The sequence below is a fragment of the Urocitellus parryii genome, chromosome 4 (assembly GCF_045843805.1).
Source record: "Urocitellus parryii isolate mUroPar1 chromosome 4, mUroPar1.hap1, whole genome shotgun sequence".
In the NCBI taxonomy this organism is placed as follows: domain Eukaryota; kingdom Metazoa; phylum Chordata; class Mammalia; order Rodentia; family Sciuridae; genus Urocitellus; species Urocitellus parryii.
The window spans coordinates 78,874,815-78,900,633 of NC_135534.1; the positions used below are offsets into that span (position 1 = coordinate 78,874,815).

General features: G+C 36.6%; 1 protein-coding gene across 1 annotated transcript; it reads right to left on the reverse strand.

Annotated features, from left to right (window-relative positions):
* Positions 1-14,075: 14,075 nt before the first annotated feature.
* Positions 14,076-19,550, reverse strand: LOC144254288 (tripartite motif-containing protein 64-like). Its single transcript, XM_077797296.1, is given in 5 exon segments — positions 14,076-14,554; positions 15,623-15,730; positions 17,309-17,552; positions 18,252-18,347; positions 19,140-19,550. Coding segments are annotated over 5 exon segments (1,338 nt in total).
* Between the last annotated feature and the right edge of the window lie 6,269 nt (positions 19,551-25,819).

Consider the following 25,819-nt stretch of genomic DNA (forward strand, 5'->3'; position numbering starts at 1 on the left):
TACTCATATAAAAAAGGCATGGGGAATTCTAATTAAGAATTTAGGACCAAGAATTAAAAAATCAAATGCACATGCCCTCAGAAATTAATGTAAGTAAGAGGATTTTTTTCAAAAATTGTATGCTGATACAGATCACAATTTAGATGAAATGAACAAATTTCTTAAAATGTACTGGACAAAAGCTGACAAAAACAGATGATATTAGTGTTATTTTTATTAAAGAAAATTGAACCATTATTTTAAAACAAAGAAAAAACCTCATAAAAATTCAATGATATATACCAGTGAATCCATCTAAACATTTAGACAGAAATACAAACTTAGACAAAGTCTTCCAGAGAATGGAAAAGGGAAGTAATAATTCCCAATGTATAAATTTTATATCTTGGTCTGACAAAGGCTTTACAAGAAATACAAACTATGATACAGACTCTCATGTAACATAGATGCAGCATTTCTAAACAAGTTACTAGCTCATCAAATTTAGTTACAGATTAAGGCCAAAGATGCCATGTTCAAATGGAATTTTTTCTAGAAACAGTAACTTAACATTGGAGAGTAGAATGAATATAAATCACCACAAAAACAGGAATAAACAACTGATATAATTCATTGTCGGTTCATAATTTTAAAAAAAAGGTTCAATCAATGAATCAAAAAGAATAGTGAGCTTTAATAATCTAAGAAAGAATGCCTATAAAATCTTACTGCCAAGTATCATATTTAATGGAGAATTTGAAAGCTTGTATATGGAGTGTGGGTGACAGGAGGGTATTGCTATCACCAACCAGGTTCACCACTGTTCTGGATGTCTCTGTCATAGCAACTAGACAAGAAAAGAGTCATAAAAAATAAATCATGCATGAACTAGCAAGAATTAAATCTACCATAATTTATAATGTATTATATTACACAGAGCTACAATAATTTGTAAAATTATGGTGCTTGTGTCATTTTATTATATCACATGCTTGTGTGGTTATAAAACTTCCCCAAATCCATAAACTATTAGTTAGGGAAACTAGAAAGAAATTTAATCAAGTCTATTCCTACAAATAACAAAAGTAGGAAATAAAATTCCAAATATATTTAAATCTTACTAAAATATCAAATATATAGAAATAATCTAAGGAAATATGTACAAATGAGTGAATATAAAAAAAAACAGGGTCTCACTGAATTGCTGATGCTGCCTTTGAACTAAAGATCCTCTTGCCGCCGCCTGCCAATCTTCTGGGAATACAGGTGTGAGCCACCACAACTGGCAGCTTGAGAGAATTTTTTTTAAATTTGTTTTAATTAGTTACACCTGACAGTACAATGATTTTCAGAGAATTTTTAAAAAATAAACGCTAACAAAGGGATATCCCATATCCGTGGAGTAGAAGACACAATGTGGTAATTTTCCTTAAATAGACCATTCTAATATAGGCTCAAATAGAGTTTTTGTTCACTTATTTGCATGTGTTTGGATATTGAGAAGTTGATTCTAAAATCTGTATGTGTAGCTGAGTCTCCTAAAAGAGGCTTTATAACCAAGAGTAAGGTACTGATCACAGCCCATAAGAATTAGTACTGCATTCATTTAGCCTTATCACCCCAATTTTTTCAATACCCAAAGAGCACAAACAAAACAGCTCTCACACTGTGGGGAACAATATTTGTAGAAGAGAAAAATTTCTAGTAGGATTTTGGCATAAATATCTGTCTTAACAATCTTTGTGAGTTTTTTGCTCCTTCAAACCAAGAGCCTGAGCTCCTTGAGAGCATGGTGATCTGATAGTCTGCAGTGGATTTACATTTTCAATAATTACAATTTCATTGCTCACACATTGCCTACCATATGAAACTGTTTTTAGGATCAAAGAGTGTTAAGCCCCTTTTCATTTCTCAGAGAAAACAGAAAACCTTAGTACACCTACTAAGTTTCCCCCCAAGTCAAGGGTCATTCACTTCATCCACTTCCCTGTCACACCTTCTCCAAATTGGGTTTCTTGGGTATCTCTAAAACAGTTGCAGTTTAAAACTTTTTGAGTTAGAAGAACCTGCAACAAGGGCATATTGGAAGGTACAATGTGGTATACTATGTTCCAAAGAAGCTGAGCCATAACATACTTTCCATTCTGAAAAGCCTATGACTGCACATTTGTATTGTTTCCATTAAGCATATTAATAATAGCAGGTTGATTGTTGACCTTAGTGTCTAGTTTTCCAAAAATCTTTTAGTCAAAAGTTTCATTCAGTGGCTGAAATGCAGATGACCAGGTGAGTCTGAGTGGGGCTATTTTTCCTAAACAAGTGTTCAGGGGGATCCAACATGGCTGCCAGCGAGGAAGCAGCGACTCCAAGGTCTCCACTTTAACGGGATAAGAAAGACCCACCTGGACAGCTGCAGCCTACATACGGAGGAACTCCTAGCATAATTCCCTTTAGAGGAGAGCAGCCGTGATCTGGTAGGTTTATTGGAAGTGACAGTTTGTCCCAGAGAAGTGGATCTTGGGCGGCCACTCGGGCACAGAGGTCTAGTCCGCAGACATTAGCCACTCCGGCAAGGGGCTCCCCCGGGAGGCCTAGCTCTCGCTTTGCAAGCAGCCACCCCACCTGTCCGGTTCCTAACCACGCGGCCACAGATAACCGGCTCCACAGGTGGCAACGCGGCGGGTGCAGAAGTCGAGTCCCGGAGCCAGCAATCGCTTTTGCACGCGGCGGTTACCCTGAGCGGCTTGGGCCGCCCCGCCCGAACCCGCAGTGGGCCTCCGCCATCCGGGCTCCCCCGGAAGGCATAGCGCTCACTCTGGGAGCAGCTGCTTCTCCCTCCGGGTCCCTAACCACACGGCCACAGCTAGCCGGCTCCACAGGTGGCACCGCGGCGGGTGCAGAAGTCAAGTCCCGGAGCCAGCAACCGCTTTTGCAAGCTGCAGTCACCCTGAGCGGCTTGGGCCGCCCCGCCCGAACCCGTAGTCGGCCGCCGCCAATTTCCAGCGAAATCGAGGGGCTCCAGACAGATTTCCATCATGCAAAGTTTGACTGCGGGAGCTCCTTTTCTCCGCACGGAGGGGCGCATAGCCTGATAGGCAATCGCCCTGCGGCTGGAGTCTGTGGCGCGCACTGGGGAGCGGCAAGGTGCCGGAGCGGGGGGAGCAAAGATACCTGCGGCCCACTGGAAAGACAGGCCAGGGGGTAAATTTCAAAAACACAACAGTTGCACCAAGCAGAAAGAAACGCAAGCAGTATGAAAAGACAAGGAAAGAAAGGACTACAAGCTATGCAGGTCAACTCAACATTAGAAGAGGTAATAGCTGCAACTGATGGAATGTCAGATAAAGAGTTCAGGATATACATGCTTCAGATTATCTGGAGTCTCAAGGAAGACATGAGACAGCAAAATCAGACAATGAAAGATCACATTGACAAACAAATCCAGGAAGTAAAAGATCAATTTCACAGGGAGATAGAGGTAATAAAAAACAAACAAATAGAAATCCTAGAAATGCAGGAAACAATAAACCAACTTAAAAACTCAATTGAGAATACTACCAGCAGAGTAGATCACTTAGAAGAGAGAACATCAGACAATGAAGACAAAGTATTTCAACTGGAAAAGAACATAGACAGCTCAGCAAGTATGCTAAGAAACCATGAGCAGAACATCCAAGAAATATGGGACAATATCAAAAGACCAAATTTAAGAGTCATTGGGATACAAGAAGGCACAGAGCTCCAAACCAAAGGAATAAACAGTCTATTCAGTGAAATAATAGGAGAAAACTTCCCAGACTTGAAGAATGAGACAGAATCCCAAATCCTAGAAGCCTACGGGACGCCGAATATGCAAAATCATAAGAGATCCACACCTAGACACATTATAATGAAGATGTCCAACATACAGAATAAGGAGAGAATTTTAAAAGCTGCAAGAGAAAGAAAGCAGATTACATTTAGGGGTAAACCAATCAGGATAACAGCTGATCTCTCGACACAGACTCTGAAAGCTAGAAGATCCTGGAATAACATATTTCAAACACTGAGAGAAAATGGGTTCCAACCAAGAATCGTGTATCCGGCGAAATTAAGCTTCAGGATAGAAGATGAAATTAAAACCTTCCACGATAAACAAAAGTTAAAAGAATTCGCAGCTAGAAAACCATCTCTTCAAAAAATCCTTGGCAAAACATTACAGGAAGAGGAAATGGAAAATAACATTGAAAACCAACAATGGGAGGTAGGACAGTAAAGGGGGGAAAGTAGTCAAAGAGGATAACAAATCAGGTTTAGTAACATCAATAAATAAATATGGCTAGAAGAACAAACCATATCTCAATAATAACCCTAAATGTTAATGGCTTAAACTCACCAATCAAGAGACACAGGCTAGCAGAATGGATCACAAAACAAGACCCAACAATATGCTGCCTACAGGAGACGCATCTGATAGGAAAAGATATTCATAGACTGAAGGTGAAAGGTTGGGAAAAATCATACCACTCATATGGACTGCGGAAACAAGCAGGAGTGGCCATACTCATATCTAATAAAATAGATTTCAAACCAAAGTTAATCAAAAGGGATAAAGAAGGACACGTCATACTGCTCAAGGGAACCATACACCAACAAGACATAACAATCATAAATATATATGCCCCAAATAATGGCGCAGCTGTGTTCATCAAGCAAACTCTTCTCAAGTTTAAGAGTCTAATAGACCACCATACAATAATCATGGGAGACTTCAACACACCCCTCTCACCACTGGACAGATCTTCCAAACAAAAGTTAAATAAGGAAACTATAGAACTCAATAACACAATTAACAATCTAGACTTAATTGACATATATAGACTATACCACCCAACATCAAGTAGTTACATTTTTTCTCAGCAGCACATGGAACCTTCTCAAAAATAGACCATATATTATGTCACAGGGCAACTCTTAGACAATATAAAGGGGTAGAGATAACACCATGCATCTTATCTGATCACAATGGAATGAAACTGAAATTCAATGATAAAAGTAGGAAGGAAAAATCAAGCATCACTTGGAGAATGAACAATAGGTTGCTGAATGATCAATGGGTTTTAGAAGACATCAAGGAGGAAATTAAAAACTTCCTAGAGTTAAATGAAAACACAGACACAACATATCGGAACCTATGGGACACATTGAAAGCAGTTCTAAGAGGAAAATTCATTGCTTGGAGTTCATTCCTCAAAAAAAGAAAAAACCAACAAATAAATGATCTCATACTTCATCTCAAAATCCTAGAAAAAGAAGAGCAAAACAACAGCAAAAGAAGTAGAAGGCAAGAAATTATTAAAATCAGAGCTGAAATTAATGAAATTGAAACAAAAGAAACAATTGAAAAAATTGACAAAACTAAAAGTTGGTTCTTTGAAAAAATAAATAAAATTGACAGACCCTTGGCCATGCTAACAAAGAGAAGAAGAGAGAGTACCCAAATTACTAGCATACGGGATGAAAAAGGCAATATCACAACAGACACTTCAGAAATACAGAAGATAATCAGAAATTATTTTGAATCCTTATACTCCAATAAAATAGAAGATAGTGAAGGCATAGATAAATTCCTTAAGTCTTATGATCTGCCCAGATTGAGTCAGGAGGATATAGACAACCTAAACAGACCAATAACAATAGAGGAAATAGAAGAAACCATCAAAAGATTACCAACTAAGAAAAGCCCAGCACCGGACGTGTATACAGCAGAGTTTTACAAAACCTTTAAAGAGGAACTAACACCAATACTTTTCAAGCTATTTCAGGAAATAGAAAAAGAGGGAGAACTTCCAAATTCATTCTACGAGGCCAACATCACCCTGATTCTGAAACCAGACAAAGACACCTCAAAGAAAGAAAACTACAGACCAATATCTCTAATGAACCTTGATGCAAAAATCCTCAATAAAATTCTGGCGAATCGGATTCAAATACATATCAAAAAAATTATACACCATGATCAAGTAGGATTCATCCCTGGTATGCAAGGTTGGTTCAATATAGGGAAATCAATAAATGTTATCCACCACATCAATAGACTTAAAATTAAGAACCATATGATCATCTCGATAGATGCAGAAAAAGCATTCGACAAAGTACAGCATCCCTTTATGTTCAAAACTCTAGAAAAATTAGGGATAACTGGATCATACCTCAACATTGTAAAAGCAATCTATGATAAGCCACAGGCCAGCATCATTCTGAATGGAGAAAAATTGAAGGCATTCCCTTTAAGATCTGGTACAAGACAGGGATGCCCTCTCTCACCACTTCTGTTCAACATAGTCCTCGAAACACTGGCCAGAGCAATTAGGCAGATGAAAGAAATTAAAGGCATAAAACTAGGAAAAGAAGAACTTAAATTATCACTATTTGCAGATGATATGATTCTATACCTAGCAGACCCAAAAGAGTCTACAAAGATGCTATTAGAGCTAATAAATGAATTCAGCAAAGTGGCAGGATATAAGATCAACACGCATAAATCTAAGGCATTCCTGTATATCAGAGACAAATCCTCTGAAACGGAAATGAGGACAACTACTCCATTCACAATATCCCCCCCAAAAATAAAATACTTGGGAATCAACCTAACAAAAGAGGTGAAAGACTTATACAATGAAAATTACAGAACCCTAAAGAAAGACATAGAAGAAGACCTTAGAAGATGGAAAAATATACCCTGCTCATGGATAGGCAGAACTAACATCATCAAAATGGCGATATTACCAAAAGTCCTATATAAGTTCAATGCAATGCCAATCAAAATCCCAACAGCATATCTTGTAGAAATTGATAAAAGAATCATGAAATTCATATGGAATAATAAAAGACCCAGAATAGCAAAAACAATACTAAGCAGGAAGTGTGAATCAGGCGGTATAGCGATACCAGACTTCAAACTATACTACAGAGCAATAGTAACAAAAACAGCATGGTACTGGTACCAAAACAGGAGGGTGGACCAATGGTACAGAATAGAGGACACAGTAACAAATCCACAAAACTACAACTATCTTATTTTTGATAAAGGGGCTAAAAGCATGCAATGGAGGAAGGATAGCATCTTCAACAAATGGTGCTGGGAAAACTGGAAATCCATTTGCACCAAAATGAATCTGAATCCATATCTCTCGCCTTGCACAAAAGTTAACTCAAAATGGATCAAGGAGCTTGATATTAAATCAGAGACACGGCATCTGATAGAAGAAAAAGTTGGTTATGATCTACACGCTGTGGGATCGGGCTCCAAATTCCTCAATAGGACACCCATAGAGCTAGAGTTAACAAATAGAATCAACAAATGGGACTTACTCAAACTAAAAAGTTTTTTCTCAGCAAAAGAAACAATAAGAGAGATAAACAGGGAGCCTACATCTTGGGAACAAATCTTTACTCCACACACTTCAGATAGAGCCCTAATAACCAGAATATACAAAGAACTCAAAAAATTAGACAATAAGATAACAAATAACCCAATCAATAAATGGGCCAAGGACCTGAACAGACACTTCTCAGAGGAGGACATACAATCAATCAACAAGTACATGAAAAAATGCTCACCATCGCTAGCAGTCAGAGAAATGCAAATCAAAACTACCCTAAGATACCATCTCACTCCAGTAAGACTGGCAGCCATTAGGAAGTCAAACAACAATAAGTGCTGGAGAGGATGCGGGGAAAAGGGCACTCTTGTTCATTGCTGGTGGGACTGCAAATTGGTGCAGCCAATCTGGAAAGCAGTATGGAGATTTCTTGGAAAGCTGGGAATGGAACCACCATTTGACCCAGCTATTCCCCTTCTCGGTCTATTCCCTAAAGCCCTAACAAGAGCATGCTACAGGGACACTGCTACATCGATGTTCATAGCAGCTCCATTCATGATAGCAAGACTGTGGAACCAGCCTAGATGCCCTTCAATAGATGAATGGATAAAAAAAATGTGGCATTTATGTACTATGGAGTATTATTCTGCATTAAAAAATGACAAAATCATAGAATTTGGAGGGAAATGGATGGCATTAGAACAGATTATGCTAAGTGAAGCTAGTCAATATTTAAAAAACAAATACCAAATGACTCCTTTGATATAAGGGGAGTAAACAAGGACAGGGTAGGGACGAAGAGCTTGAGAAGAAGATTTACATTAAACAGGGATGAGAGGTGGGAGGGAAAGGGAGTGAGAAGGGAAATTGCATGGAAATGGAAGGCGATCCTCAGGGTTATACAAAATATCATATAAGAGGAAAGGAGGGGTAAGACAAGTTAATACAAATGGAAGAAATGATTTACAGTAGAAGGGGTAGAGAGAGAAAAGGGGAGGGGAGGGGAGGGGAGGGGGGATAGTAGAGAATAGGACAGACAGCAGAATACATCAGAATCTAGAAAGGCAATATGTCAATCAATGGAAGGGAAACTGATGTGATACAGCAATCTGCATACGGGGTAAAAGCGGGAGTTCATAATCCACTTGAATCAAACCGTGTAATATGATGTATTAAGAACTATGTAATGTTATGAACGACCAATAAAAAAAAAGAAAAAAAATAAAATCAAGAATCAATAAATGGAATGGATTCAACCCAAAAGTTTCTTCTCAGCAAAAGAAACAATCAGTGAAGTGAACAGAGAGCCTACATTTTGGGAGCAAATCTTTACCACATGCACATTAGATAGAGCACTAATCTCTAGGATATATAAAGAACAAAACAAAGACAAAGACAAAACAAATAACTCAATCAATAAATGGGCCAAGGAAGTGAATAGACACTTCTCAGAAGAGGATATACAATCAATCAACAAATATATGAAAAAATGTTCAACGTCGCTAGCAATTAGAGAAATGCAAATCAAAACTACTCTAAGATTTCATCTCACTCCAGTCAGAATGGCAGCTATCAAGAATACAAACAAGAATAAGTGCTCGTGAGGATGTAGGGAAAAAGGCACATTCATACACTGCTGTGGGACTGCAAATTGGTGCAGCCGATATGGAAAACAGTATGGAGATTCCTTGGAAAACTTGGAATGGAGCCACCATTTGACCCAGCTATCCCATTCCTTGGTTTATAGCACAAAGACTTAAAAACAGCATACTGTAATGACACAGCCACACCAGTGTTTACAGCTGTACAATTCACAATAGCTAAACTATGGAACCAACCTAGATGCTCTTCAGTGGATTAATGGATAAAGAAAATGTGATATATATATACATATATATATATATATATATATATATATATATATATACACACACACACACACACACACACACACACACACACACAATGGAAAAGTATCCAGTGCATTAAAAGAGAATAAAATCATGACATTTACAGGTAAATGGATGGAGTTGGAGAATATAATGCTAAGTGAAGTTAGCCAATCCCAAAACTCCAAATGCCAAATGTTTTGTCTGATATAAAGAGGCTGACTCATAGTGGGGTTGCAGGGGAGGAGCATGATGGATTAGATGAACTCTAGATAGAGCAAGGGGAGGGAGGGGAAGGGAGGGAGCATGGGGTAGGAAAGATGGTGGAATGAGGTGGAAATTATTACCCTAAGTACATGTATGAAGACACGAATGGTATGACTCTACTTTGTGTATAAGCAGATATGAAAATTTGTGCTCTATAGGTGTAATATGAATTGTAATGCATTCTGCTGTCATACATAACAAATTAGAATAAAAAAAGAAAAAAACCAAAATATTGAATTTTTCAGCCCATAAACATGATATATCTTGAAAAGAGCCACTTAAAAAAAAAAAAAAAACAAGTGTTCAGAGATATTTTTTGTTATCTGGGTAACACTGTTGACAATTTAAAACTTCTTGCTTTCTGGTTAAAGAAAAATGCCAACTGTATCTCACCAACTACAATGAGTTGAACCTGAGATTCATCACTGGTCATCAACAACAAACTTATATTGCTCCACTGAAGATTTTACTATGAAACCAATTGATGAGAGTCTGACAACAGCTAGACACATGTGAAATCCACATTGTAGGTCAGATGTATGTGTTCATTCTCATGTCCTATCTTCTCATAATATCCCCTGCCTTTCCCAGTCCATGTTGCAGGAGTTGAATAAACCCAAAATAGATTGAAGGTTGCCAGCAGAAGGCAGAGGATCAGTGGAATGTAAATATTAATGCATTGGGCATTTTCTGGGGAAGTGATGAAATGTTTTTCTAGAATTAGATAGTTACAATGGTTGTACAACTCTGGATATGCTAAAAATCATGAGCAAAACACATTAGAAGAATGCTCTCCATGAATTTATATGAATTTATCTCACTAACATTATTTTTAAAGCTATTCCTGATATTCTAGTAAATGCTACACAATAAACAAGTTTATGACAATGAATTTCAGTAAGCAAATTAATACATTCAATGTGGTAGATTATTTTTGTAGCCATGGAATAACTGTTTCTTAAAGTTACACGTTCCCACAGATCTCATACATACTCTTGTTGTCTGACTTGAGTGGGTCTCAGGACTTTAGTTTCCTGACATGGGAGCTCACCAATTAGTACTCATGACACTTGACTTCATAGGGAACCAAGGCAAAAGACAGGCTCAGAGGAGAGGTAAAGAAGGAAGGAAGGGAAGTAAACATCATACAAACTCACAGTTCCATTGTCATAATCTAGAAACACCCTAACCCTACCCAGAGGCCTTTGTATATATTGAATTAGGGTTGGGGGGGGGGTTGGTAGAGAGACTGTAATGCCTGTTCCTCTTCAAACAAAATATGAGAAATGCCCATCAAAATCAATACTTTAATCAATATTGATTGTTCTGGAATATTTAAAATCACCCAGAATTCAGTTGGAAGAGCTCAGCACCTCTACCTGAGGTGAAGGCCTGGGTCCTCCTTGCAGCATAACTCTCTATTCTCTGGGTATCTCCAGATACACCATACTGGTCATCCCCAAATGTCACACCTCTGACATCCTTAATACAGTTTTGTAGTGTCAGCCACTTCCTATTTCACAGTACTATTAACTGCAGAAAGACAAAACTCCAATTAGCAAATGGTACTATGTAACCTTGTTGTTAGAGGCAGAGGATCTATGTTCAATTATTTCTTTATTTGTCTCTCATCCTCACTAACAAGAGCAGAGTTCAGCCTCACTCAGGTGTGAAGCGGGTTTATTATGACCTCTGTAGGACTCACAGCTCCTTCCCATCATGGAAAGAGAAAAAAAAAGAGAGAAAGAGAGAGAGTGAGAGAGAAAGAAAAGGAAGGAAGGAAGGAAGGAAGGAAGGAAGGAAGGAAGGAAGGAAGGAAGGAAGGAAAGTAGGTCAATTCATATGGCTGTGTGGAGCAGCAATTTATTTTTGTTTACCTCTAGATAATTTGTTTCATAAAATATGAAATCCTTACTTTTGAAGAAAACTGTAATTCTGTTTTTTCTTTAATATTGTTAAAAATATTCATCACTTTGCTATGATGCAGGTATTCATTATGATATCAGCTGTGACTGTTACATTTCCAAACAACAAAAATTACATGACACACAATATATGCACATTTCAGCAGTTTCTGAAAAAAATGTTCTTGCTTTGCCTTATCTGCTGAGACCCTGGTTCTAACCTTACCTGGGTTTCAGTCTTCTGATGTGTATAGACCTGTTTTCTAGTATGGGATTAACACAATTTTGACATGTTCACAGATCACTTAACTTTCATCTGTTTAGAAATCTATCTGGTAGGATTGGAATTATTCCACTTGTGACAATTTTATCTTTTTTTGTTTGTTTTTGCCTAACAATCATTTTTGTCAAAACTTTCTGATTTATGAATAATAAATTTTTTGTAGAATTCATGATAAATGAAACTAGAATATAGGACAAATTAAAAACCACTATTCCATATTCAAAATGCCAAAATTAAACTAAATAAACACAAACGTTTGATTGGTACTCTGAGAAGTAAGCATTGTATCATTTCATACTCACTTAAGCTAAAAATTCTGTTTTTTTTTGTTTGTTTTTTTACTGTGGCTGTGTTCAGATATAACTAAAGTGTGGTCTGAATTTTGCATTTGCAATCTGTAAGTTAAAAGGTAAATTTTGGTCATTGTAATGTGATTATGCAAGGAAGGATGGTACAAACATTCTAGAAAATCATATATAAATTTTATGTCAAAAATTTTAAAATTGAAAATGGGTATTCCTCATTTCAGAAGCCACTGAAGAAAGAAATTGAGGCCTGACTGCCAGACAACTGTTTCTTACCTCTGAAGCTATTCAGTATGTCCAGGATTCCAGTGGTGTTCCCTGATGTGAGCTTTTGGTTCTTTTGCTGAGCCATTCTCATCTGCAACAACTTAGTCCTGTAAAAATGACAAAATTTTTCCATTTGGGGTTAATTTAATCTCTTTGCTCATGTGTTTTCAACCCATTGTGCATTCAGTAGCATATTATTAATCTCCAGGTGTTGGAGTAAATTTTATTTCTTATTTTACGATTGATTTATAATTTCATTGCGTTATGATCTAATAGAAGGCAAGGTAGTATCTCCACTTTTTTATATTTGCTAAGAGTTGCTTTGTAGCATAATATATGGTCTATTTTAGAGAAAGACCCATGTTCTGCTGAGAAGCAAGTGTTCTCACGTGTTGAATGATGAAATATTCTACATATGTCGTCAGTTAAGTCTAAGTTATTGATTATTATATTATTGAGTTCTAGTTTCTTTGTTCAGCTTTTATCTGGAAGATCTATCTAGTGATGAAAGAGGTGTGTTAAAGTCACCCCAAATTATTGTTGTGGTCTATTTGACTCTTGAACTTGAGAAGATTTTATTTGTTGAACATAGATGCTCCATTGTTTGTGGCACATATATTTATAATTGTCAAGTTTGTTAGTGTATGGTTCCTTTAAGAAGTATGTAGTGTTCTTCTTTATTCCTTTTGATTAACTTTAGCTTGGAGTATACTCTATTTGATATGACAGTGGAAACCCCTGCTTGCTGATGCAGTTCATGTGAGTGATATGCTTTTTCCCAACCCTTCACCTTCGTCTGTGGATGTTTTTTCCTGTGAGATGAGACTCTTGGAGATAGCATATTGTTGAGTCTTTTTTATGTGCAATCTGCTACCCTATGTCTTTTTATTTTTTTAAAAAAATTTTTTATATTTATTTATTTTAATTTATTCATTTATTTTTTTATTGGTTGCTCAAAACATTATAATGATCTTGACATATAGTCTACGTCTTTTTATTGGTGAGTTTAGGCCATTAACATTCAGTTATTATTGAGACATGATTTGTATTTCTAGCTATTTTTATTTATTTTTGGTATTTAACAGACTTGGTTTCTTTTCTGACTAGATTTTCCTTTAGTGTGATACCACCCTCTGCTGATTTTCACCATTGTTTTTCATTCGCTCTTCTTGGAATATTTTGTTTAGGATGCTCTCTATTTTATTCTTTCTAATTGTAAATTCTTTTAACTTTTGCTTATCATGGAAGGATTTTATTTCATCATCAAATCTAAAGCTTAGTTTTGCTGGTGTGGGAAGTCTGGGCTAGGCCTGGGCTCCCATGGTAGATGGGGTATTGAATTATTTGAAGCAACTGAAAACTAACCTCAAATCACATTGTGGTGGTTTTACAACACTTTATTAAAATAAAATTTAATAAACAAATTTATAAGTTCAATGTGGTTATCAGAATTTATGACCATAAAATGTTTATACTTCCTTAAGTTAAAACAAGCCCACAGATATCATGTGTAGAATGGTAATATGACATGAGGTAGTCCCAAGAACACAGTTTCTTCAGATATGGACATTCACCAATTAATTCTTATTTTCTTTTAAAATTTTCATTTTTTTCTTTTTTCAGTATTATGGAATGAACCCAGAGACTCACACCTTCTAGACAAGGGCTGTACTACAGGGCTACATACACACCCCTCCCCCATTTTAACTCTCTTTAAAATGACCAGTCTGCCCTCAAAACTTGTGTTCCTCCTGTCTCAACTTCCTGTGTAGCTAGTATTATAGACAAGTGACACCATGCCCAGGAAAACCTAAATTTTATGGAGAATCAAGGAAAAGAAAAGGATTCAGAGGTGAGGTCAAGAAGGGAAGAGAGAAACTGTATATGAGGGAACATCGGGAAACATCATAGAAACTCATAATTTCATTGTCATAATCTAGAAATACCCCAACCCGACCCTCAGGTCTTTGTACATACTGAATTAAAGGTGGGGAGTTGGTAAAGATTCTACAGTGGTTGTTCTTCTTTAAGGAAAATAGGAAAAATGCTTTCTCAGAATCAAAAGTGTCACTTATCATAAAATCTTTACAGACGCCGAGAATCCAGTTGGAGGTGTTCCCCACATCCACCTCCCAGTAGTGTCTACCAGAGGTAAATCCCTCAGCACTCCATATAACGTAACTCTCAACTGTCTGGGGATCTTTAGTTCCACCATCATCTCCAAATATATTATTTCTATCTTCATGAGAAAGGCTCATATAGCAATTGGCCCATCCTTGAATAGTTCCATTGTTCACTGCACAAAAACAAAACAAAACAAAACAAAAATCATATCAGTAAATAGCATTTGCATGTCTTCGACAAAAACTGTCTACCTAATCAATCTCTTTATTTGCCCCTCTTCTAAGTAACAGTAGGGAGCAGAGAGACTTCAAACTCATGTATGGAGAAAGTTTCCTATGCCCTCTTTAGCACTGAGAAATCTTTAAATTATAATGCTAAATAAAAGAAAACAGAAGGTACTCCTTGTTGAGTGAAGGGATAATGTAATATCAGCTTTTGGATGGATTGTTTCAGGTCACACACACAAAAAGTCTTTTTTCTTTTCTTTTCTTTTTTTTTTTTTAGTAGAAATCTCTTCTTGAATTGTTTTTGTTACCATTGATAAATAGACACTACTTTGCTATGATTGTGCCTGTTTCATTATCAAACACCAAATAATTTGACAGAAAGCAACATCTGCACACTTGACAGAAAAGAACCTTGGACTTACATGATCTGTTGAGACCATGAATCCAATCTAACTTGGGTTTCAGCCTTCTGATATCTAGACCTCCTCTCTAGTGATGCACAAACATGGCTAGGTCATGTTTACAGATCACTTACCTTTCAGTTCTTTTGAAATCCATCTGATGGTATTAAATTATTCTATTTATGGGAAATTTAGTCTTTTTTTGTTCAATAAAACTTGTATTTTATAAATAGTAATTATTATTTGCCCATTGCATATCATAAATGTACTTGGAATATAGAATAGATTAAAAGCAACCAATATCACATTTAAATCTTCAAAATTAGAATAAACTGAAAAAACACAAAATATTGATGTCTGCTCTGAGAGGTAAACATTGTATTGCTTAATAACTCTCCAAACACCAATAATGTTCCTTTTCTTGTACTGTCTGTATTAGAACTAGAATATGTGTCTGAGCTATAAGTTAACAAGTGTGGTCTTGGTCATTGTATTATGACTATACAAGAAAAAAAATATAAACTTTTCACATCAGAATATTAAAATGGGAAGCCTTTTATTTGAGGAACCTACTAAGAAATTTGAACCTGAGTGCCAAAGGCTCACACTTACCTCGGAACTTGTTCAGCATATCCAAGATTCCAGTGATGTGTAATGAAGAGAGCTCTGGGTTCACTGGCTTGGGCTTCTCCATCTCCAGCAACTCAATTCTGGAAAGAATGATACCAGTTACACTTTCAAAACAAAGGTCAAACAAAAAATCATTAAAGATACCACTTTTAATCCAAGATGTTGTTAAAATTACCCATGTTGGTGAATTAGGTGTACATTTTATTCAACTCTCTTGGGATTGTATGATACTTTTTTCTAAATTTAATATACTAAAATTCAGTCTCCTTATTCATCTCAAACATTATCCAACTTAAAAAACACTGAGTTTCATTCCTGATTCAACCTTGGAAAATGCAAAGATCTTGAATATCTTGGAGAAAGCAGAGTGTTCAACTTTTGGGACTTTGGTCCACAGAGGTCAACAATGATATAGTTATTGGTTTCTAAAGGGGAAGGTTCTTTGAACCAGTGACTTTGATCATCTCTGCCCATGGAGGGTATCTAGTACAGCCTGGAAGCACTGATCTTGAGGGTTCTCAGGCAGCCCTTCCTCTCTGAACATGTGCTGTGTGCCATGATGAAATGGGATCTGGTCATTGTTACTGATGGTAATGAAGCCCCCACCCTTTACCATTCTATCTTGTTTACCTTCTACCTCACTAGAATTGAATCCTTTCTTGGATTTGTTATGAAAATCTCCTTAGTAAGGTTTATATGGACTGGGCTGGAGAGGATAGAAGGAATGGGTGAAACAAAGCCTAGAAAACCAAATCATTCTTAGGTATGGTTGAATTCAATCACATAAGGACATTTTTGAAACCAAGGTACATATTACCTCAGAGCCTCTTTACAAAAATAATATCCACAGACAAAGATGTTAATATCTGAAAACATAAAATTTCTCTTCTTCAAGAAAAAAAAACTTTCTCATAAACCAGAGATTATTACTTAAAACTCACCTTTCAAATATGTCCCCTAAGTCCTAAAAGGAAAAAAGAGATAGTATTAATAATGTGTCCTTCTGTATCCTCTCTGGTACTGTGGTATTTTGCTGTGTGAGTGTGTGTGTGTGTGTGTGTGTGTGTGTGTGTAAATTTTTTTTCTCATTTTCCTCTGAAAAGTCACCAGAGTTTATGGTAATACCAAAGCCCACATCAAACATGGAAGACAGACTTGGTGAAGGATGGAGCTTAGAAAGGGTCTGTGCAGTGATACAACAGGACCTAGGTTCCTGTGTCACTCATCTCCCAGTCTTAGTCCCAGGAGAGATCTGACCCCTCTGACAGTTACAATTAACAGTGAGCTATTTGAAAAATAGTGCATTGAAATTGATCAACAACTTCTACACATCTTGCCTACTAGAGGGGAAAAGCCTCATCTGCTTTTGTGCAGAACAGAGGGTGATGGAGTTGGGAAACATAAACTGAATATTTCCTCAACAAAATTAACTTTCCTCTGATTACTGAGTTTTTGGATAATTTCTCTGTGTGTATAGTCATCTTAATGACACAAGATTTCATCTCATTTACCTTCTACAAGACTTACAATCTCTCAAGATTACCAGAATATAGGGAAACAAGTGATTGGACAATGATGGGTGTAAAGGAGCTCCTATCACTCAGCTGAGCACAGTGGGCTCTGCAGGCAACATTTCCCAGACAAGAATTCCTCTCTCTAAGGATGGACCCTCCCTGGTCACCTGGAGCAACTCCATGTCAGGCTTATGGCACATGTCAGTCAGCTCCCTGTACATTTCCTTCAGCCTTTCCCTGTGTTGGGCCATTATGATTTCACTGTCTCTGAGTTGTTGAAAAATCTCCTGTGCTTCTCTTTCTAGTGTCTCCAGTTGAAATCACTCCTCCTCCACGTGAAACTTATGCATCATGTGATATTGAACTTGGATCATGTTCTTCCTTAAGACTACATAGTCCTGTAGAGATATTCATTTAAAAAGATTACATTCAAAAACATTTTTAAAGCTTCAAATATTATTGTCTTAGCATCAAGCAAATATTTCAAATACTTTTTGTCTCATGCTCACACAGTGTCTTAAATATTTACTAATCGTGTCTACCATTTTTTCTCTATTTCTTGCCTCTCTCCTGTTTAAGAAAAATGTCTGAGGGGTCCCAGGCTATCTCCCTATGATGTCTTTTCAGAGTTCTTAATGCATTGTTTCCTCTTTTATCTGAATCTTCCTCCTTTTCTTTTTTTCCTTTGTCTGATTCTTCTAAATATTTTTCAATATTTATATACACACTGTATGAAACGTTAAATAAAAAGAACCTCCGCATTCCCCTTAGTTAAAAATCTATATCTCTCCTCTCCTTCCAACTAACTAGTGCAATACTGTCTTATCTTCAGTGTCTGGGAAGATTTATCCAAACTTCCAAAGTTGGACAAAGAATACCAGTCATGCCTCATTCACGCCCGTATACTTGTATTCTTCACATTAGCTTGTGTTGGCCAGTGTATTCATACTATTACCAGAAATCACTGCTTTTTTTTTTTTTGAGATGAAAACACTATCCTTCAATATCAACTCAAATTTATTTGACAGCAACATTTTAATTAGCATAATGTATAAGCAACATTTTAATTAGAATAATGAAAACATTTTCAAACTTACCACAAAAGACTGACATTTGTTAATTTCTTCATTTAGATTATCTTGCATATCCTGAGTCATTTGCCATAAAGGATCCATTTTATTTAGCAGTTTTTCCTGAAACATAACCATAGGCTTGAGTAATAGGGAAGATAATTTTGTAGGTTTCATATTTTGTGTAATGGAATAAAATAGTGCTTGGTAATACAGTAATATTTAGTTTAAAAGAGTCAGATTTTTACAAATTAGTCTACATTGATTTTACTATTTTGGATATTTGAGCAAAAGAAAAAAAGATTTTGAAAGGAATCTATAGATAATAGATAATAAAACCAATTTTCTGAGAAAGTAGTTTTTACATAACCTCACTATGTAAGGGTCCATCCTTCAGTAAAAGAAGCCCATGTTCCTAGTACTAGCCATCTGCGGTACTGCTGCCCCAATTCCACATATTTGGACATATATTTACTTCTTTATTTATTTTTCAGTAGTGCAGATTGAAGCCAATGTTTCCCGCAAAATAGGCAAGAATTTACCTGTGAGCTATGTCTCCAACCCTTAAACAAATGAAAGAAGAACTGTGTCTTACTAGGTTGCCCAGTTTGGCCTCAAATTTGGGATCCTCCTTACTCAGTTTGCTGAATAGCTAGGATTATTGGCATAGCCACCATGCTCTGTCATTTAGACAATGTTTCTAGTGGAAATGTCCTTCATGAGCAGGAAATGAGCATTATGATTATAGTGTCGAATTGATCAACATTTAAACAGCATGTTTACCTCTTATGATCTACACTGAAACATCACCACCTCTACCATCTGCATTCTCAACTGCCTGATTATCATGGTTCTTAATTTCTCTCTTTGATCTGGACCCTACAGGTTCTAAGTTACTTCAGGCCCATCACTCACCCTGTACTCTTCTGCCGCCCATGCCACTGGGCTGTAGCTGTGAACCGCATGTTCAGGTGAGTCAGAGCAGGGTGAACAGAGCAGGCTCTTGTCCACCTCACAGAAGAGCCACTTTTTCTCCCCATGTGTCCTGCAGAGCTGCTCCCCAGACCTGCTGTCAGAGGGAGGTGTGGCCTGTCTGGCAAGAGAAGCCAGCTTCTTGAGCATGATGTTGGTCCTGAAGTCTGAATTCTCTACTATTTCTTTGCACTCAGGGCAGCACATTGGCATTTGGGCTTCCTCCCAGCAGAGAAAGAGGCAGGGTCGGCAAGAGGTATGTCCACAGTCTATGGTGACAGGTTCTAAGAAGTAATTCATGCAAATGGAGCATGTGAGTTCACTCTGGAAGTCTTGCAAGACATGGGAATCCATGTTTCTGAAACCAAAAAATATAGAGGATGGAGTAAAAGGAAAGTGGGAGAGGAGAGAGTGATATTCTTGTGTCTTGATGATGGTATAAAAACAATAAAAAGACTTTGGTCAGTGCTGATTGTTCACTTGAGTCATGCCTAATCTTTTGTTAACTTTGTGTAAGACAAACCTGGATATGTAGGCTGAGTTTCCTCTATGACACAAATGACAAAATGAGATGAACATGATCTTGATTTTTAAAAAAGCAACTTTCTTATTCATTTGGGCAAGTGTAATATTGGGACAAAGAAGTTTTAGGATGATTCTAGACTTACTTACATTAGCTGATTTTTCTAGATGCCCATCTAAGATCTCTCTCTCTCACTCTCTCTCTCTGTTTTTTTCTTTTTTTGTCTCTCTGACTCAATGATGGTAACAAACATAGAGACAGCTAATCTTTATGCCAAATGTCTATGATCTCTGCCTCTCTACCCATAGATGGACTTTTCTAAAAGACAATTAAAATTAAGCATAATTCACTTGAAGATGACTTGACTTAATCACTGTTGGGTTCAACTTCCATCTTCTGAAACTACAAACAGTTGAATTTATGCTTTAAACCTTAATTGAATAATATATTTTAAAAAATACAATGTAGAGGGGTTTATCAATGCATGCCTCTTTTACCAGCTATTTGGAGGCTGAGGGAAGAGGATTGAAAATGTGAGGGCAACCACAGGAATTTATTGAGATCCTGTCTCAGAAGAAAAAATTTAAAAAGGGGTTGAGGATGTAACTCAGTTGTAGAGCCATCCTGTGTTCAATCCTTATTACTAATAAAGAAATAGATTAAGTTTTTTAAACTGAAAATTAGAATGTAATACTGGGGATGTAATCAGTAGTAGAGCACTTGCCCAGGACTTGTAAGATCCAGAGTTTTAGCCCCAGGACTAAAGTGGAAATAAAAAAATAAAAAATAAATATTTATTACTTCTTATTAAAGAAAATAATATTTACCAGAATCAGTTCTTACCATCAGAGTGCCTTTATATATAGAGATGATGAGTAGGCATGCTATAGTAGTTATCAGCAACAATTAACCCATTGTTATTTATTACAAAATCAACTAGAGAGCCCAGTGCAGTGGCACATGCCTACTATTTCAGCTACTGGGAAGTCTGAGGCAAAAGGAAACTAAGTTCAAGGCCAGCCTAGGTACCTTATTGAGACCACATCAAAACAGGCTCTAAACAGGGGAACATTAGCCCTGGGTTCAATCTCCAGTATAAAAAAATAGTGAGAGAGAGAGAGAGAGAGAGAGAGAGAGAGAGAGAGAGAGAGAGAGAGAGCGCATAAATTAACAATGGTGCTTTCTTCTCCAGAGACTACCCTTCAGTTTGGAGATACAGTTTAGAGATCATTGATCATGGCATGATCAATTCATCTAATTTCTACTATTTTTCTCTAGTGATCAAATTTCTCACTTGGAAACTTCTACAAGTCTCTTTCATCTACTGGACTACTTTTCAAATCTAGTTTAGAAATTGGAGATTTTAAAGGGATAGCAAATAGGACTTCCACTACAAGGGTTTAACAATCAAATCTGTATGTTAAAACTCTAAGCCAATCATGGTGGCACAGGCCTTTATCCCAGTGGCTCTGGAGCCTGAGGCCAGAGCATGGAGAGTTCAAAGCCTGCCTCAGCAAAGGAGGCACTAAGCAATTCAATAGGACCCTATCTCTAAATAAAATACAAAATATGGCTGGTGATATGGCTCAATGGATGAGTGCCTCTGAATTCAATATCTGGTATCCACTAAGAAAAAAATCTAAATTGATGTGCAGAAAAACTATTACATGCATAAAATATACTGAATATTTTAAGCAATTTATGGATTCTAAAATTTATAAAACTGAAGAAATATTTCATTTCATACCTGCAAAATGAAATAAAACACAAGGTAATAGAATAAAAATTACTCAGATCACTTAGCAGAAACCAATATTTTACAAATAGTCTAATTATATATGTATATACACACTCACATACACACAGTATATATAAAACAGAAAAAGCAAAGTAGGTTTTTTACTTGGACGAAACCCAATTAAGTTGAAAAGTAAATTCAAACAATTCTTAGGAAAGAAAGTATACTTAAAAGCCTTTCTTCTAAATTTCCACTCACCAGAATCTGCTCTAAGAAAACTCACGTCTGGAAGTAAGTAAAATTTTGTCTGTATCACTGTGTCAGTAACACTCAGGTTTCCAAAGCTCAGTAGCTGAGAATTCAGTCTGCTCCTTAGAGGTACCTTAGAGGAAAAACTATTCTCCAGAGAAACGCCTTCCTTAAATACATGGAACTCACCTAAAACCACACCCACTATAGGTTACCTCTTCTAAAAGTGGTGAATCATACTATGAGATCACAGTGATTAGATTCATACAATAGAGTAAACAATAGAATCTAATCACAGTGATTAGATTCATACAATAGAGTAAACTTTGATGAGATTTGGCTTCATACAGGAGCAAGTTCCCATGATTTGGGTTTGCAAAGAGACATTTTAACTGAAAAATTACTTTATTAAATAATATTTAGTTTTAAAACAACAACATCTCAATTAAAAAAATGATTTCTTCCTCAACTGATGTTTAAAGTTTTAAATTTTGAATTCCTCTACTGATATTTAAAGTTTGAAATCTCTGATTTATTTTTATTTCTTGCTTTTTGGTTGCTTTCTTCTCCTCCTCCTCCTCCTCCTCCTCCTCCTCCTCCTCCTCCTCCTCCTTCTTCTTCTTCTTCTTCTTCTTCTTCTTCTTCTTCTTCTTCCTCTCTCTCTCTCTCTCTCTCTCTCTCTCTCTCTCTCTCTCTCTCTCTCTCATTTTGGTGTTCTTTTCCAATGAACCAAAGGTGGAAAAAACAGTTTGGCATGGTGGTACATGAATTTGACCTCAGCTATGGAAATGTAGTTCAGTGGTAGAGCATCATCAAAAGTATTAAGGAAATAAACCTCCTCAAACCTGCACTAAATTTTGGATGAATTTTTTCTAGTCAATTAAAAAACAATATTTAGTTAACCAAAAGCAGACCTGTGGCAGAATTAAGTTTAGGACTTTCTTTTGTTATAAACTGAGATGGAGCTTGGCAGTTCAATAGATGTAAACTGTGATGCTCATTCAGTTTGTGTTTCTTTGGCATCTACCAAAGATCTGTATTTATAAATCACAAGTGTCATATGTAATTTCATAAAGAGAAAAATCTGCCTTAAATCTGATTGATTGATATTTTTAATTGCAGATAAGAAAACAATAAGATACACACACACACACACACACACATCTATATTGTACTAAGAAAGATGAAGTAATAGAAATCAGCATGTTAGAAGAGTAAAGAATGATTCTATTTCAAATAAAGCATCAGAACTATTTTTCAGTATTTTTCCCGTTCTCAATTATTTTTCTTGTTCTCAATTGTTTGATTATTATTTTTTGTTTGTTTAGGGTATCGGAAACTGGTCTCAGTGGTGCTTTGCCAGTGGGTTATATCGCCAGCCTGTTAAAGTTATTTATTTTGAGACCAGGTCTTACTAGGTTGCTTACAATCTCACAAAATTGCTGAGTCTGGCTTCAAACTTGCAATTCTCTGTCTCAGCCTATTGAATTGATGGAATTAAAGGTTGTAGCACCAAGCCAATTTCTACTCCTAGATCTTAAGTAACACCCTGGTTTCAGGTTTTTAGAGATGGAAAATATTAATGAGAAGCTTAATGAAGTGCTTCTATACTTGATTTTCTGAATTAACCCCAAGATATAGTTACATGACTAGGTAGTCTTGAGCTCTTTATTCTCTCCAAGCTTAATTTTTTAGATTTTTTTTTTGCTTTTTTCAAGCTTAATTTCTTTATTAAAAAAATTAATTTCTCCAAAAGTTTAGCACTTCAGAAAAGTGTTATGAATATTAAAAGAGCCAGGATTAATGCATTACCTGGGGGCACAGTTAGCACTCTAGAAAATTTGAGCTGTCATTAAGACAGAAAAAAATTCTAAAAGACTTTAAAAAAATGCTCACCATCTCTAGCAGTCAGAGAAATGCAAATTAAAACCACCCTAAGATACCATCTTACTCCAGTAAGAATGGCAGCCATTTTGAAGTCAAACAACAACAAGTGCTGGCGAGGATGTGGGAAAAAGGGTACACTTGTACATTTCTGGTGGGAATGCAAATTGGTGCAGCCAATTTGGACAGCAGTATGGAGATTCCTCGGAAAGCTGGGAATGAAACCAGCATTTGACCCAGCTATTCCCCTTCTTGGACTATTCCCTAAAGACCTTAAAAGAGTATATTATAGGGATACAGCTACATGGATGTTCATAGCAGCACAATTCACAATAGCTAGACTGTGGAACCAATCTTAATAGCTCAGTTTTAAAGCACCCCTGTATTCAATTCCCAGTACCAATAAATAAAATAATTGAATTTTAATATAATAAAGGTCTGGGATGTAGTTTAGTAGGAAAATATCCCTGAATAGAAGAAAAAAAAAAGTAGGAAATAAAAAAGAACCTACTATGTATTTTCCCAAATTATTTGTAAAGTGGCTGTAGGGGTGTTGAGAATAAAAGGATTTATCTTTATTATTCTGTTTTTCAGTATTTTTTAAAAATCATGATGAATTAGTTTCTGGTTCTTGTGTAATTGCAAAGTAAAATCTAGATATGTGTTTACATTGTTTGTGAGAAAACAATGATGGTTCATGTAGAATTTTCAAAACTTGGAAAGCTGACTTTTAATTCTGCCTAAAGAAATAAGGGCCACCTTTTCTGAGAAAATGTACCCAAGTTCCTTCCAAGGTGGATCTGAAAACTGATCAGAGAGAGAAGAAAGGTTCAGGTTGTTTCACTTTCCTTTGAACTCTTCATTGACCTTTTAGTCTTCCAACTAAAACCACCTGGGTACACTTCCATCTAAAACCAACTGGGTACACTCTTCACTGGTATCTACTTCGAACACACAAATGAGGAAAATATTGGACTTGTTACCTGGCAATATTCTCTCAAACCCTGATGTTATTTGTTTGTTTGTTTGTGTGTTTCTTGTAAATCTTAAGATTCAGAGACCCTTAAATCAAGCTTGTTTAGAAGTTGCAGGTGGGTGGATGGCAAAAGCCAACAAGGGACAATAATTTGCATATTTTCACACAGAACTGGGTCCTAATTTAGGGCTGCTCCTTGATAAATTTCCTTCTGCAGCTCTAACCAAGAAGAGACATCCAGCAGCACTGCTTTCCTGCAGGCAGCTCTCCTGGGTTCTCCTATCTGAAGCTTACAGCTAGCGGGTTCGGATAGGCTCACTGAGCTACAGTGGCATCATAGAAGTGGTTTGGATGCAGGACATCAATTCCTGGGTCCAGCAAAAGGGCGCGAGTTCTGCCTGCGCTCTGCATGCACTTCAACTCTGGAACTCATCCTTCACACTGTCCTCCCTCCTCTGCTCTGTTCTGTGTTTCAAAATTTCGAGTCCTTTCATGCATCAGATGGAACATCTTTTCATGTGTTTGGAAATTTTTGATATCCTTTGCCCATTTCAATAAAGTCGTTGTTTTGAATGAACTCTTTAAATATTGAAGTATCTCAGTCTCTAAATAGGTTGTATTGTCTTCTAAGTTGTGCATGTATCAACAAGTCATTTGTATATACATGAAACAATGGGCATAGGGAATGTATTCAAAATTCCATATTCAATAGGGAAATGTATTCAACATTAAGTCTTGCAGGGACCTCTGTGGTTCTGAATATTCTTACTGTGTCTAACTTTATATCCTTCATTTATTACACTCGTGTTAGCTCACTCCACACTCAATTGTTCAGTTCAGTCATTTGAACTTACACTTTCTCCCACTTGATTATCCCTGCCCACCACACCCTAATCATGTTTTATCTCTAAAGTCAGATTTTTTCTTATACTAATCAGGATAAACTCTTCAGCATTTATGATCACAGTAACAGTATTTTCCTTCATAACACTCAACCTTATTGAAGGTAAGTGATTATTCCTTACCCTATTCAATGCCTTGTTCTAGAAGTAGATATTCACTCTTTCATGAGAACAGTTAGTTTCCATAGAGTGAATCTGTACTTCAGTTTGCTGTCCTGTATGTCAATCATTTCTAGAAACACTTCCATTGACATGCCAGAAGCATCCTAAAATTAAGCATATTTTAATTCAAACTGACAATTCAGATCAACCAACATAGCATCTATGATGCATGTATATTGTATCTTTGAT